The sequence below is a fragment of the Rana temporaria genome, chromosome 7, assembly GCF_905171775.1.
Source record: "Rana temporaria chromosome 7, aRanTem1.1, whole genome shotgun sequence".
NCBI classification, from domain to species: Eukaryota; Metazoa; Chordata; class Amphibia; order Anura; family Ranidae; genus Rana; species Rana temporaria.
The window spans coordinates 198322599-198339230 of NC_053495.1; the positions used below are offsets into that span (position 1 = coordinate 198322599).

The 16632-nt window shown below is 47.4% G+C and overlaps 1 protein-coding gene across 1 annotated transcript in view; it reads right to left on the reverse strand.

Annotated features, from left to right (window-relative positions):
• EFCAB7 (EF-hand calcium binding domain 7) overlaps positions 1 to 16632 on the reverse strand; it is an 85083-nt gene that overhangs the window by 50258 nt on the left and 18193 nt on the right. Inside the window, exons 3-4 of the mRNA XM_040360779.1 lie at positions 16188 to 16399; positions 5785 to 5871 (exon numbers count right to left, since the gene is read on the reverse strand). Of these exons, the coding sequence (XP_040216713.1) occupies positions 5785 to 5871; positions 16188 to 16399 (299 nt within the window). The remainder of the gene's footprint in view (positions 1 to 5784; positions 5872 to 16187; positions 16400 to 16632) is intronic.

The following is a 16632-nucleotide window of genomic DNA, read 5'->3' on the forward strand; positions in this document are numbered from 1 at the left end:
AGGTAGGCTGGCAGTGGTGCGCTGTGCTGTGCAGAATAATACCTATTATTTCACAGCCAGCAGGGAAGGGCAGGGCCAGAGTGCCAGTGATGCTCTGACCCCGCCCCATGCAGCTTGAATGCTCGGGACTCGAAAGCTGCGGGGTAGGAGCCGGAGTGGGAGCTGCTGAGTCGGCGGCACTGAGAGCCCACCTGCGGAAGTAGCATTGTGGATGGTGTCATGGTGAGTCTAGCTGTCTAGCACTGTTTGCACCGAAAGGCTTGGAATGCCCGAAGGGATGCTCCCTCATACGCCCCTCCCTCTGCCTGCTTGATTGGTATAGGTGAGTGCAGTGCTGGAGGTGGGCACAGAGCCAAAAGTTTACATGCACTGTATCTCAACTGGAAAGGGGGTACTACATGGATGGAGTAATGTTGCTGGGAGATATCAAGGGTGTATGGGGGAAAACAATGCTGAGGGGAATCTGGGGTGTATGGGGATAGCAATGCTTGGGGTAGATTGGGTGGCTATAGAGCTAGAGGTATCAGGGATGTAGAGAGGCCACAGTGTAGGGGGTATCAGGGATGTAGTGGGGTCACAATACAAGGGGTATCTTATGGTATATGGTTACAGTGCTGGGGGGATATCTGGAGTGTAGAGGGGCCATAGTGCTGGGGTTGCATCAATCTAGCAGATATTTTATATGCACAGGACAGTTTTGTTACTTTATGTATGTAGTATTTTCCCACTGTTTCTTTGCTGTACAGAATGATTGTTCATGTAGTTAATGCGGAGCTCCACACAAAAGGGGAAGCTCTGCTTGTCTGCCTCCTACCTACTTGATGTCTGTTTACCTGCACTGTCTCCATTGTAGGGGCCCCAGAGTGGCCCATGATGCTATTAAGACGGCCCTGCCTGAACCCAGTCTTTCCCATGACGGGGGACGAGCACACCAGCTCCAACTGGCGTCTCGGATCCTAAATGGATAGATTGATAGCAGCACAGCCATTGGCTCCCGCTGCTGTCAATCAAATCCAACGATGCAGGAGCCAGGGGCGGGGCCAAGTCCTCCTGTCCACGTCAATAGACGCAGCAGAAGGACTCAGGAGTGCGCCCGCACAAGTTGCCCTGAGGGAGAGCGCTTCTCCAACATGGCACTCGAGAAGAGGAGGAGCCAGGAGCTCCGCTGAGGGACCCCAGAAGAGGAGGATCGGGCCACTCTGTGCAAAACCAACTGCACAGAGGAGGCAAGTATGACATGTTTTTTTTTTTTTTAACCACTTCCATGCAGGGCTTTTTACACACCTCCATACCGGGCCTATTCTGGCACTTCTCTCCTACATGTACAAATCATCATTTTTTTGCTAGAAAATTACGCAGAACCCCCAAACATTATATATGATTTTTTAGCAGACACCCTAGGGAATAAAACGACGGTCATTGAAACGTTTTATCTTGCACGGTATTTGCGCAATAATTTTTCAAACGCCTTTTTTTGGGAAAAAAATTGTTTCATGAATTAAAAAAATAACAAAACAGTAAAGTTAGCCCAATTTTTTTGTAAAATATGAAAGATGATGTCTCACCGAGTAAATAGATACCTAACATGTCACGCTTTAAAATTGCACACACTCATGGAATGGCGCCAAGTTTCGGTACTTAAAAATCTCCATACGCAACGCTTTGAAATTTTTTACAGGTTACCAGTTTAGATTTACAGAGGAGATCTAGTGCTAGAATTGTTGCTGGCGCTCTAACGCACGCGGCGATACCTCACAAATGTGGTTTAAACGGCGTTAACATGTGTCGGCGAGACTTGCGTGTGCGTTCGCTTCTGCGCGCAAGCTACTGGGGACAGGGGCGTTAAAAAAAATAAAAATTATTTCTTTTTTTTTTTTTTACATATTTATTTATTTTTTTACACTTTTTTATTTTATTTTTTTTATTATCACTTTTATTCCTATTACAAGGAATGTAAACATCCCTTGTAATAGGAATGTGTGTGACAGGTACTCTTTATGGAGAGATGCGGGGTCAATAAGACCCCACATCTCTCCTCCAGGCCTGAAAATCTGTGAAAAAAAATTCACCGATCTCATGATTACAGTTGCTTAGCAGCCGCAATCGCGGCTTTGTTTACTTACGGGGACCCTGGCGTGACGTCATCATATCGCGCCCGGGTCCTCCGACGGTCATAGAGATGACTGGTGACCATCTGGTCACCAGTCATCTCTATGCTTCCTGCCAGCGCCGGACGATTCGTTCTCCGGGCCCCCGATGGCACGGGAGAGCCCGGAGAAGCACCGGGAGGGGGGGGATGTTCCCTCCCCCCGCCCTCCCGCCGCTATGATCGTTCTTACGTTGTGCAGAATCGCCGGCAGAAGAGAAGGATATCTGAATGATGCCTCTAGCTGCAGGCATCATTCAGATATCCCCCCACAAAGCCCAGGATGTCATATGACGTCCACTCTGAACGGTAGAGGTCCTTTGTGGACGTCATTTTACAATGGGCCGGTATTGAAGTGGTTAAACAAACCTTTAGTTAATCTTTAATCTGACTTACAGTGGGGATCGAAAGTTTGGGCACCCCAGGTAAAAATCTGTATTAATGTGCATAACGAAGCCAAGGAAAGATGGAAAAATCTCCAAAAGGCATCAAATTACAGATTAGACATTCTTATAATATGTCAAAAAAAGTTAGATTTTATTTCCATCATTTAGCCTAGGTTCACACTGCTGCGAATTCAAAATCGCGGTAAAATGCGCGATTTTACCGCGATTTCGCCGCGATTTTGGCCGCAATTTAATGTAAATCGCGGCCCGAAATCCCAAAAAGTAGTACAGGAACTACTTTTTGAAATCGCAGATGCGGCGTCGCACTGATTAGGACAGTGCCATTGCCGACAATTGCCGCCGATTTGAGATGCGATTTGACATGTCAAATCGCATCTCAAATCGTTCCAAATCGTACCCAGTGTGAACCAGGGCTGACACTTTCAAAATTATAGAAAACAGTTTGGGCACCCTGCAGAATTGATAGCATGCACTGCCCCCTTTGCAAAGCTGAGACCTGCCAGTGTCATGGATTGTTCTCAATCATCGTCTGGGAAGACCAGGTGATGTCAATCTCAAAGGTTTTAAATGCCCAGACTCATCTGACCTTGCCCCAACAATCAGCACCATGGGTTCTTCTAAGCAGTTGTCTAGAAAACTGAAAGTGAAAATAGTTGACGCTCACAAAGCTGGAGAAGGCTATAAGAAGATAGCAAAGTGTTTTCAGATGTCAATATCCTCTGTTCGGAATGTAATTAAGAAATGGCAGTCATCAGGAACAGTGGAAGTTAAAGCAAGATCTGGAAGTCCAAGAAAAATATCAGACAGAACAGCTCGCAGGATTGTGAGAAAAGCAATTCAAAGCCCACGTTTGCCTGCACGATCCCTCCAGAAAGATTTGGCAGACACTGGAGTTGTGGTACACTATTCCACTATAAAGAGATACTTGTACAAATATGGTCTTCATGGAAGAGTCATCAGAAGAAAACCTCTTTTACGTCCTCACCACAAAAATCAGCGTTTGAACTTTGCAAATGAACATATAGACAAGCCTGATGCATTTTGGAAACAAGTTCTGTGGACCGATGAGGTTAAAATAGAACTTTTTGGCCGGAATGAGCAAAGATACGTTTGGAGAAGAAAGGGCACATCATTTAATGAAAGGAACCTCTGTCCAACTGTGAAGCATGGGGGTGGATCAATCATGCTTTGGGGTTGTATTGCAGCCAGTGGCACAGGGAACATTTCACGAGTAGAAGGAAAAATGGATTCAATAAAATTTCAGCAAATTTTGTATGGTAAAATCTATGGATAGACCTTAAAAGAGCAGTGCGTGACAGACAGCCCAGAAATGTCAAAGAACTGGAAGACTTTGTAAGGAAGAATGGGCAAAGATACCTCAAACAAGAATTGAAAGACTCTTGGCTGGCTACAAAAAGCGTTTACAAGCTGTGATACTTGCCAAAGGGGGCAGTACAAGATATTAACTCTGCAGGGTGCCCAAACTTTTGCAGATGCCATTTTTTTGTTTTCTGTAATTTTGAAAGTGTAAATGATGGAAATAAAATCAGATAGCCAGATTAAAGTAGACCTGCCTAACGTTAGGCAGGCGTAGCGTATCTCATATACGCTACGCCGCCGTAAGTTAGAGAGGCAAGTGCTGTATTCACAAAGCACTTGCGTCCTAAGTTACGGCGGCGTAGCGTAAATGTGCCGGCGTAAGAGAGCCCAATTCAAATTGTGAAGAGGTGGGCGTGTTTTATGTAAATAAAGCATGACCCCACGTAAATGACGTTTTTAGCGAACGGCGCATGCGCCGTCCGTGGACGTATCCCAGTGCGCATGCTCCAAATTACGCCGCAAAGACTCATTGGTTTCGACGTGAACGTAAATTACGCCCAGCCCCATTCACGGAGGACTTCCGCAAACAACGTAAGAAATTAAAAAATTTGACGCGGGACCGACGTCCATACTTAACATTGGCTGCGCCATCTTTTTGGTGGAATATCTTTACGCCTGAAAACTCCTTACGTAAACGGTGTATCTTTACTGCGACGGGCAAGCGTACGTTCGTGAATAGGCGTATCTCGCTGATTTACGCATTCTAGGCGTAAATCAGCGTACACGCCCCTAGCGGCCAGCGTAAACAGGCAGCTAAGATACGACGGCGTAGGAGGTCGTATCTTAGCTACATTTAAGCGTATCTCAATTTGAGAATACGCTTAAATATACGACGGCGCAGATTCTGAGTTACGACGGCGTATCTACTGATACGCCCGTCGTAAGTTTTCTGAATCTGGCTATAACTTTTTTTGACATAGTATAAGAATGTCTAATCCGTAATTTTATGCCTTTTGGAGATTTTTCCATCTTTCCTTGGCTTCGTTATGCACATTAAACAAATTTTTACCTGGGGTGCCCAAACTTTCGATCCCCACTGTAAAGCCAAGAGGGCCATAAGCAGGAACTATGCATAGTCCACAGAAACCAAAATCCAAACACGTATACAGAGAGAGGGCCAGATTCTCAGAAGAGTTTTGACGGTGTATCTCAGGAAACTCCGTCGTATCTCCGTTTCTGAGCCCGGGTATCTATGCGAGTGATTCTTAGAATCATTTTCGCATAGATACGGCCAAGATCCGACAGGTGTAAGGCACTTACACCGTCGGATCTTAGATGTAATGCAACGCCGGCCGCTAGGTGGCGTTTACGTTCAGGTCTCATTTGTTTATGCAAATGAGCCTGATAAGCCGATTCCCGAACGAATTCGCGTCGCGTAGCCGTCGCTTACGTCGTTTGCGTAAGCGTAAGGTTACCCCTGCTATATGAGGGGTAACCTCACGCCAGTCCGCCGTATGCCATGTTAAGTATGGCGTCGGGTCCGCGTCGTCTTTTCCCGTCGGGTACGTAGTTTTCCTAAGTCGTTCTTGAATACGACTTTACGTCAATGACGCACACGTCATTTTCCATCGACAACTGGAGCATGCGCACTGGGCTATTTTAAGCCCGGCGCATGCGCAGTTCGATCGGCACGGGGGCGCGCTTAATTTAAATACAAGCCGCCCCCTTGGAATTACGCGGGGATACGCCGGGCCAATTACACTACGCCGCCGCAAATTACGGAGCAAGTGTTTGGGGAATACGGCACTTGCTCCTGTAAGTTGGGGCGGCGTAGTGTAAATAGCTTACGCGACGCCGCCGCAGGATCTACCAGAATCTGTCCCAAAGTGACCAGCGAATTGTCTACATTACCTTATTGTAGTCAAGCTTGCCGCCGCTGTTGACATCAGCCAAACCAAGAACCGCGATCACCTCTTCCGGCGACATCTTCTCTCCTTTCTGCAAACAACAAATGATCCGCTTTACATTTCGATAAATTGAACTTTCAACGTGTGCCAGGTTCATTCATCTCCACAGAACCGGCAGCTCTTATAAATATTTAATCATGGAAAATTGAAGTGACAATGCTTGCACATAGATGCAAAGATATATACATACACATCGTGACTGGTGTGTGATAAACAGCGGCGCTCGTGGTATTAGAGACGCGCACAAATCAACAAACTGCAGAATAATTCTGAGAGATGTCATCTATAATGAATAAAGAGGAATGAATAAGGGATGACCACTTCTGAATAACCTCCACTGCCTTCTATTTCTATTGAGTTTTTTGGGGGAGGGTCAAGGCTGATTGTGCACATTGAAAAGATTTTTGGTAAACTTCTGTACCTGCTTCTGTTCTGCAGGTACACTACTGCCGTCACTTCCTCAGACAGACTGCTATGTTGGAGTGTCTGTGTGCTAGAATTTCAATCCCACCGCTATGAAAAGATAAAAAAACTGCATCAACTGTCTCCCTGTGGATGAGTGAAACCCTTGTAGCTAGATTCAGGTAGAGTTAGGCCGGCGTATCAGTAGATACGCCGACCTAACTCAGAATCTGCGCCGACCTATGTTTAAGTGTATTCTCAAACAGAGATACGCTTAAACATATCTAAGATGCGACGGCTTGCGCCGTCCTATCTTAGATTGCAATATTGAGGCTGGCCGCTAGGTGGCGCTTCCATTGCGGTCGGCGTAGAATATGTAAATTAGTAGATACGCCGATTCACAAACGTACGCCCGGCCGCCGCAGTACATTTACGCCGTTTACGTAACGCATTACAGGCCTAAAGTTATTCCATCAAATAGATGGAATAGTAATGTTAAGTATGGCCGCCGTTCCCGCGTCGAAATTCGAAAATTTTACGTAGTTTGCGTAAGTCGTCTGTGAATAGGGATTTACGTCGTTTACGTCCACGTCGAAATCAATAGGCCCGTGCGGCGGACTTAGCCGCAATGCACACTGGGAAATGTAGGCGCCCGGCGCATGCGCAGTTAAAAAAAAACGTCAATCACGTCGGGTCAAGCCTCATTATCATAAAACAAGCACCCTCAGACAAATTTGAATTAGGCGCCCTTACGCCCGCCCGCTTTAGGCTACGCCGCCGTAACTTAGCAGGCAAGTACTTTGGGAATCAAGTACTTGCCTCGCTAACTTACGGCGGCGTAGCCTAAACACGCTAAGCTACGCCGCCACAAAGTTGCGGCAATCTCTGTGACCTATTGGACACTGTAGACTACCGTACATACTCGATTATAAGCCGAGGCACCTAATTTTACCACAAAAAAATGGGAAAACTTTTTGACTCGAGTATAAGCCTAGGGTGTCCATATGCATGCCTCCCTGTGTCCATCCTCACTGTGCCCACGCCTCACTGTGCCCATGCCTCACTGTGCCCATGACTAGACTTACGTTTAACATGGGAGACTATGGAAGGGGTGCCCGGGTTTGAAAAATCGGTGCTCCCCAGCCGTAAGTCCCCCAGACAGCAACTTTGCACACTTGTAGAGGAATCATGGGGCTACATGTGTGCCAAGTTTGGGGTCCAGGGGACCTATGGCCTCTGGTTTTCAGCGCTGTTGCACTTTGAATGACAATTGCGCGGTCATGCAAAACTGTAGCCAAATGAATTTTTACGCCCCCCCCCCCCCCCCCAATAGAACTTTCTTTTGGTGGTATTTGATCACCTCTGCAGTTTTTATTTTTTGCGCTATAAACAAAAGAAGAGCGGCAATTTTGAAAAGAACACAATATTTTTTACTTTTTGCTATAATAAATATCACAATTAAAAAAAAAACACATATTTTTTCGTCAGTTTAGGCCAATATGTATTCTTCTACATATTTTTGGTAAAAAAAAAACAAAAAAAAAAACGCAATAAGCGTATATTGATTGGTTTGCGCAAAAGTTATAGCGTCTACAAAACAGGGGATAGATTTATGGCAGTTTTTATTTCTTTTACTAGTAATGACGACACTTTTGACACGTTTTTGGGACCATTGACATTTATACAGCGATCTGTGCTATAAGGCTGCATTCACATCTAGGCGACAAGTAACGCCGAGTACGCGGCGTATTTTGCCGCGATTCGTTTAACTTTTTTTTTTTTAAGAAATCATTTCCATTGCTGTCTATGGCCCGAACGCCAATGCCGCCTGAAAAAAAGGGCCTGGGACTTGTTTTCAGGCGGCAGGCGTACGGCGTTTCGGCGTTCGGCGTGAGATGTGAACCATCTCATAGACAGCAATGGAAATTCGCCCCTCCAGCATATCGAGCGTCGGGCGTTTTGTCGCCAAGGTGTGAATGGAGCCTCAAAATGCATTGATTACTGTGTAGGGAATGTGACTTGCAGGGAAGGGGTTAACACTAGGGGGCGATCAAGGGGTTAAATGTGTGTCCTAGGGAGTGACTCTAACAGTGGGGGGAGGGGACTGACTGGGGGAGGTGACCAATTGGTGTCCCTATGTACAAGGGACACAGCATCGGTCTCCTCTCACCCGACAGGACGTGGATGTCTGTGTTTACATACACACACACACACACACACACACACACACACACACACAGATCCACGTCCTTGGCTGTGTAACTGCCGACCCCGCGTGGGTGCCTGGCGGACATCGTGGCCGCCAGGCACACGCACGCCCCCTAGCGGCCGTCATTTTAATATACGCGGGTAATGAAGTGGTTAAGGTTCCCCTGAAGGGTGCTAGGGGTTCCTTGAGATTTCTGCTTCTTAAGCTCCGTAAACGTGATCCGAAAATCGTACAAAAAATGCTGCATTTGAATCGGTTGTACTAGAATCGGATCGTTAGTACAGAGCTTTTGAGAGCTGATCATGACCGTTCACCCGATAATAAAAATAATAATTAAAAAAGTCAGCAGCTACAAATACTGCAGCTGCTGGCTTCTAAAAAAAGAACACTTACCTGTACTGGGCCCCCGCGATGTCCTCGCCCGAAGCCGATCTGTCCCTCGGCTCCGGGTGCGGGTGGAGGCGCTGCCATCTTCAGTAAGGCATTAGGAAGTAAAGCCTTGCGGCTTCACAGCCTGGTTCCTACTGCGCACGCGTGAGTCGCAATGCGCATTCTGAATGCTCCCTGCTGTCTTCTGGGACCTGTGTGTCTCCCAGAAGGCAGCAGGGGGGGCGGAGGAAGGCCTGGACATGGCGTAGTTCACCGCGGATTCTGTGGCGCTCTTTTTTTTTTTTTTTTAAAGTGTATTTTTGTGCGTGTACTCGAGAGAGGAGCTGGACTGCAGGAGCTGGGAGTAGGCAGGCCTCCCCCAGAGGCAATCTGCCACCTTTCTCCATGCCCCGGGTGGCAATGGCAGGTGTGTGAGGGGGTCCTCCCACACAGCCCGCCCTACCTGCTCCGCTTTGAAGCCCAACGGGGCAGAGGGACTCCCTATAAGGGAGTGAGAGGATTAGCCCGCTCAACCAGCCCCGTTAGTCCTTTGCCTCTCTTTAGAGACCGCGTGGTCAATGTGCGTGTGTTAACCCAATTTAGAGTGCGTGTGTAGGTGTGGTGGTTTTTGTGGGAGGGGGGTGGGCGTACTAAGCACAGGCTTACCCTGCATAGCACACCCACCGGGAGCCGGGCTGAGACCACCAAACTCAATTCACATGAAGCCGAGACTGGGATCCGCACCCCTAGCTGCAGAGGTGAATGGCTTGTCAGCGCAGTGCCAATCGCGTTGAGCCACCGCAGCTCCCTGTGGCGCTCTTTCGCCGGAAGTGGGAGCAAATACAGTTATCCGCTCCCCCCTGAAAGGTGCCAAATCTGACACCGGAGGGGGGATGGGGAGGACCGGATCAGCGGAAGTTTCAGTTCTGGGTGGAACTGTGCTTTAAACTCCTTTTCTCCACTCTCATACAATTCTTCTTTCTTTCAGCTAATCTAAGACTGCACAATTTCCCACTGCATTTTCTGTATATGCCATTTATATATTTATAGAAGGTGATCATAACCCACACCTCCTTAATTTCCTTTCCTCAAGGGTGAATACATTCAATTCATCTTTTCTCATGGCGGAGGTCCTCGGTGCCCCTGATTAATCGAGTTTCCTTTCTCTGCACCATTTCCTGTTCCAGGACATTCTTTTTATGAAGTGACAATTATTCAAAATTATCAGATCAATGTTATGCTAAAAATTCTTGGTCATAAAAAATACATACAATGTAAGATGGAGCCCTCACCAGACCCTCCATTATAATAATCATTTTTAGTTAAACAAGTCCAACCAGAGCTCATTTTTTATTGAACCAAATATATAAAGTATAATCTTTAGTTCAGCCAAAGTTGGTTTGCCTGTACTTCTCCTGTGGATGACAGGAGTGCAGTTTGTTCTGCACGCCTGTGACACATTTTCAGCTGACAGTGGGCTAAAGCCCGTTGTCGGCTGATGGCAAGAATCTTGTCCAGGTTTGGGAAAAATCGCAACCATATGGCCAGGATCCACCTACATGCCTGATCTGGCTCCCGGCTGCTGAGAGGCTGAGCCGCCCGCTCCTGAAAGCCACCAGCTCTCTGCTCAGGGAGCTCTGAGAACCAAAGCGAAGGTGTTTGATTGCTCAGTTCTCAGTGTTAGAGCCCCGGCGGGGGACAGATGCAGCATCCACCTATATAAGTAGAATTCTGAAATAAAAAAAAAATTGTACTTCCACTTTTGCAGTCAAATCTGAGAATACCTCACTATATGTTTGGTACCATATTTTTCGCTCCATAAGACGTATCCCCCCCCAAAAAATGGGGGGAAATGTCTGTGAGTCTTATGGAGCGAATACTGATCAGCCTCCCCTTCCCCTCGCCGTGTTAGAATAGCGGCGCTTGGCTTCTCTGTGGCAGAAGAGGGGAGGACATAATGTGTAGCACATCCTGGCAGGGGCATACCAGGGGGGGGGGCAGTCCGCCATGGGTGCCACACATGGGGGGGGGGGGGGGTGTCAGTGGCGTCGCTATGGGGGTTCGCACCAAGGTCGGAGTGACATCATCCCGGGAGTGGCAAGAGCCCTGGCTGCTCCCTTTGGTATTTTTTTTCTCCAGCAGGAACACCCCCGGCGCCGTGACCACACTAGCTTGATGTGAGCTGGTGATAAGGGGGTGGGAGGTGTGGGTTGGCATGGTATCCACCGCCCAGTCACCTGAGCTGGTGTGAGAAGAGGCTGAAGGGCTGTTTGTGCCTGCCCTGCCACCCTGAGCTGATCTGGGAAGGGGGGAGGTTTTTGTGTCCACCACCACCCAGGTATAGAGTAGCTGAGCTGATTTGATAGGGGGAGGGGGGGTGGTATTGCTGTGTGTCCACCACCCACCAATGGTAGTATTAGTAGTAGTATTATATTATTGTTATATTTTATTAAATGTTATAGTACACCATTAGCTTCTTGTTTTCCTCCTCTAAAACCTAGGTGCGTCATATGGAGCGAAAAATATGGTATGTGTTCCCAATCACAGCATACCTAATTATTTTCTTACCTTTTAGATGTTTTTCAGAAGACCTCATGGCTGACTTCTGAACAATGTCAGGGTCAGTCTGTCCCAATAGTAAGGCTCGGGACAGGCTGAGTCTCCTCTCATTAAAGGGGTAGTTTGCTTTTTCATAAAAAATGTAAAAGGTGAACACCCAACTCTCTTCCCACCCAACGGCGGATCCAGGGGGGGGGGGGGCAACAGGGCAATTGCCCCCCCCCGAGACAATCATGTCACATTGGCTTTTAAAAAAAAAAATCTTTTTTTTTTTAAACTGCTTTGCGGTGCCTGCAGCTGCCGAGTCTCTCACTCTCTCTCTCTCATCACCAGGGCCGGACTGGCCCAGCCCGGTAGGCTGCCTGTCCTGAGGCTGCTTTTAGCTGTAGCTGACTGCAGCGCTCCCCCTCTCTCCTGCGTGTATGACACCGGGCATCTCTGGCTGTGTGTGAGAGCTGGGTCTGTGTTCGGCTGTGCTGCCTGTGCTAGACCTGCTCGTGTGATAGTAGATGGAGATGGAACACTGATTGAATCAGTGTTTTGTCTATCACACAAGCCCGTCTAGGGGGGGACCTTGCTAGAGCACACTGCCCTGCCCAACACAGACCTACAGCTCCTGTTTGTTCCATGGCACACATCGGGAGAGGAGATACCTGCTGTGTGTGATCGAGGCAATGCCATGGTGAGTGCCATGCTCAGTGGGGCTTCATTCATATACAAAAGTGGGGCTGCATTAATATACAAAGTGGGGCTGCATTAATATACAAAGTGCGACTGCATTCATAGACAAAAGCGGGGCTGCATTAATATACAAAAGTGGGGCTGCATTCATATACAAAGTGGGGCTGCATTCATATACAAAGTGGGGCTGCATTCATATACAAAAGTGGGGCTGCATTCATATACAAAAGTGGGGCTGCATTCATATACAAAAGTGGGGCTGCATTCATATACAAAAGTGGGACTGTATTTATATACAAAAAGTGGGACTGTATTTATATACAAAAAGTGGGACTGTATTTATATACAAAAAGTGGGACTGCATTTATATACAAAAAGTGGGACTGCATTTATATACAAAAAGTGGGACTGCATTAATATACAAAAGTGGGGCTGCGTTCATATATACAGTGGGGCTGCATTCATATGTACAGTGAGGCTGCAATGATGGGCACTAGTGAGGCTGCAATGATGGGCACTGATGAGGCTGCATTGATCTCTTGTACCATGTCTTCAGTCTCTGACCATCTCTTGTACCATGTCTCCAGTCTCTGACCATCCCTTGTACCATGACCATCCCTTGTACCACGTCTGCAGTCTCTGACCATCCCTTGTACCATGTCTGCAGTCTCTGACCATCCCTTGTACCACGTCTGCAGTCTCTGACCATCCCTTGTACCATGTCTGTAGTCTCTGACCATCTCTTGTACCATGTCTGCAGTCTCTGACCATCTCTTGTACCACATCTGCAGTCTCTGACCATTCATTGTACCATGTCTGCAGTCTCTGACCATCCCTTGTACCACGTCTGCAGTCTCTGACCATCCCTTGTACCACGTCTGCAGTCTCTGACATCCCTTGTACCACGTCTGCAGTCTCTGACCATCCCTTGAACCACGTCTGCAGTCTCTGACCATCTCCTGTATCATGTCTGCATTCTCTGACCATCTCTTGTACCACGTCTGCAGTCTCTGACCATCTCTTGTACCATGTCTGCAGTCTCTGACCATCTCTTGTACCACGTCTGCAGTCTCTGACCATCTCTTGTACCACGTCTGCAGTCTCTGACCATCTCTTGTACCATGCCTGCAGTCCCTGACAATCGTCTACAAACTATGGGATAGATTTATGGCATTTATATTTAAATATTTTTTACTAGTAATGGCGACGATCATTGATTTTTTAGTGGTACTGCAACATTGCAGCGGACACACCGGACACCTAAATGAGTTCTGTAAGCAACACCTTATTTTCTGGCAGTGCCCCTCCCGAGACTAGACTCTGGATCCGCCCTTGTTCCCACCCCTCTGGTTCCCACTCCACCTAGCTCCATGAGCGGTACAGCTTCACCATCCACGAAGCCCGGTGCAGCAGTCCTCGGGTTCAAAAACCGTGCTGTTCTTCCTTTTCGGTTCTGATTGGTCAGCGCAGTCACGTGCCAGCATTGACCAATGAGAACGGCTCTGAACCGCCCTGGCATTCCTTGGGGAAAAAAAGATTGAACAATGCGTTTTGAAACCAGGGGACCGCCGCACCAGGCTGCATGGACTGTAAAACTCTATTACCCACAGTGGTAAGTGCAGAGGGGATCGGGGGGTGTAGGGTGTTATTTCACCTTTTACATTTTTTGAAATGGTGAACTAACCCTTTAACCACTTGCCCTCTGGAAGATTTACTTTACTTTTACTTTCATGACCAGGCTATTTTTTGCTTTTTGGCACTGCTTTACTTTAAAGTGGTTGTAAACCCTATATAGCCACTTTTCCCTACAGGTAAGCCTATAATAAGGTTTACCTGTAGGTACTGTACAGTTTAGGAGATATTTGATATATACGCTTGCGCCAATGTCATCGCATACGCACTATAGAAAGGGCAGAAATTTCCACAGACACACTCCTAAATGTTGAGAAAAGTCTTCCCAGAAGAGTGAAAGCTGTTTGAATCACAATGTGGGGCCATTTCCATTGTTTTGGGAATGGGATGTCCAACAAGCTCATATAGGTGTGATGAGTGCACATAGTGGGCGCAGGAGCGCCGCCCCTCTCTTCTGCACCCGTCGCTCAACAATACATAGATTCGCACCCGTCGCTCAACAATACATAGATTTGTGCATTGCATGAATCTATGTATTTTCGCCACTGCCGCCCACTATTCAGGTGGCCGCCCCCCTGTTGAGCGCCGGCCATCTGAATAACAGTGGTGGGTGTGTTTTGGAAGTGTCTATCAGAGCCAGCGGCTTCCCGATTACAGCCTAAGGGCTCTAATCGGCTTACAAATGGTTAGCCCGAGGGCGCACAAGGTGTGCGTTCCCTGGTTAACGCTGACCCGCGTCTCAGCCAATCAGGTTCACCGGGTCTGGTTACCGGTCACCTGATTGGCTAAAGCGACATCGAGGGCAGGAGAAGACATCGAAGGAGCGTAGAGGAGAATAGCTGACCCGAGAAAGGCAAGTGCCGGGCGGGGGGGGCAAAATAGCGGTATTTGATGGGGTAATCTCATGGCATTTTACAGGGCAAACTGGCAGCATTTTACGGTGCAAACTGGCAGCATTTTACGGGGCAAACGGACGGCATTTTACAGGGCAAACGGACGGCATTTTACAGGGCAAACGGACGGCATTTTACAGGGCAAACGGACGTCATTTTACGGGGGAAAACTGACAGCATTTTACGGGGCAAAACTGACAGCATTTTACGGGGCAAAACTGACAGCATTTTACGGGGCAAAACTGACAGCATTTTACGGGGCAAAACTGACAGCATTTTACGGGGCAAAACTGACAGCATTTTACGGGGCAAACTGACAGCATTTTACGGGGCAAACTGACAGCATTTTACGGGGCAAACTGACAGCATTTTACAGGGCAAACTGACGGCATTTTACGGCCACAGTGTCGACAACTGATGGGCACAGTGAGGCTGCAATTGATGGGCACAGTGAGGCTGCAATTGATGGACACAGTGAGGCTGCAATTGATGGGCACAGTGAGGCTGCAATTGATGCGTTTTTTTTTTGATGGTTTGCGTCCCCCCAAAAAAATTGAGCACCAGTCGCCACTGCTTTAACCCCTTCCTGCCCTCCCTGGTGTCCCTTTATGTGTGGCTTGCGAGCGTTAAAGCCCACCCTTTTGCCGCCACACATATGTGTTGGGCCGTTCGTAAAAAGGGTTAAAGAAAGATATTTTACAATATTGTTCTGACCATAACAAAGAAAAAGAAAATATGTGCTAAACATTTTATTTTAATATACTTAATGGCCACATGAGCCAAGTCTGCCATCCGGTCATGTGACCAACTAATGTGGGAATCCCCAGCAGCAGATTTTCTTGGCTAGCTGTATTAATCTATTCCCCGCCCAGTGGTGAAAGTACCAGGGTCGCAAAGGTTGCATATGGGTCTAGGCCCTGGCGTTTCACCACTGTGGGGCGCCCCAAGGAGGCAGGAAGAAGGCCCGCAGAACATGTGAAAGGTTGCCACTGCGGGACCATAAAGTTCGGTTCACCCTGCTGCAATACCGAAGGCGTGCAACTTGTTCGCAACTTCACTGGGAGTTGCTTGCAACTTTTGCGATTTAACCTTGCAATCAAATAGCACCAAAGTCGAAGTAAAGTAGTGCAGGAACTTTTTTTTTTGTCGCCGTGACTCGAGACCCCTTGCAGTCAAATTGCACAGAAGTCGAAGTAAAGTAGTGCAGGAACCTTTTTTTTGTCCAAGTGATTTGAGACCCCTTGATTAAGAAGGCATCCATTGATATGAACGGGTTTTGACTTGTTATGCGACTTTATATGTCGCAAGTTGCATGATAAGTCGCAGCAGTGTGAATCAGGGCTTAAAAAGAGCACCGGGGACAGGAGCAAAGGGGCCCTGGGCTCAGAGGGAAGGACCCCAAGCTCAGACAGAAAGGGGCCCCAGGACCGATATAAAGGGCCCAAGCGGTCAGGGGGCTCTTCATGGCTTTTCGCACTGGGGCCCTGAAGGTTCTAGTTACACCTCTATTACCCCAGAGAGATTGGAAACATACATTTATCGGAGCACGCAACTATAGGCCTGCTCTAACAATGGAACCTTTGAAGGAGTTACAGTACATACTGTGGTGAGGACTTTATACAGGTCATCATGTAAAACGTATCCTTTGTTCCCAGGATCCATTTTTCTGAAGGCTTTTATCAGGTCAGCCTTTGCGGCAGGTTTCTCTTTTTTAACGATGGCACAGAAATCATCAAAGTTTAATTCCTTGGTCTTTGCAGTCCAGTACTTGCTGAGAGTCCTCTTTGATAAGTTACGTCCCGCCTGTTGGAGAACTGTAGAGAGAGAAAAAGAGAAAAAGAGAAAAAGAGAAAGAGAGAAAGAGAGAAAGAGAGAAAGAGAGAAAGAGAGAAAGAGAGAAAGAGAGAAAGAGAGAAAGAGAGAAAGAGAGAAAGAGAGAAAGAGAGAAAGAGAGAAAGAGAGAAAGAGAGAAAGAGAGAAAGAGAGAAAGAGAGAAAGAGAGAAAGAGAGAAAGAGAGAAAGAGAGAAAGAGAGAAAGAGAGAAAGA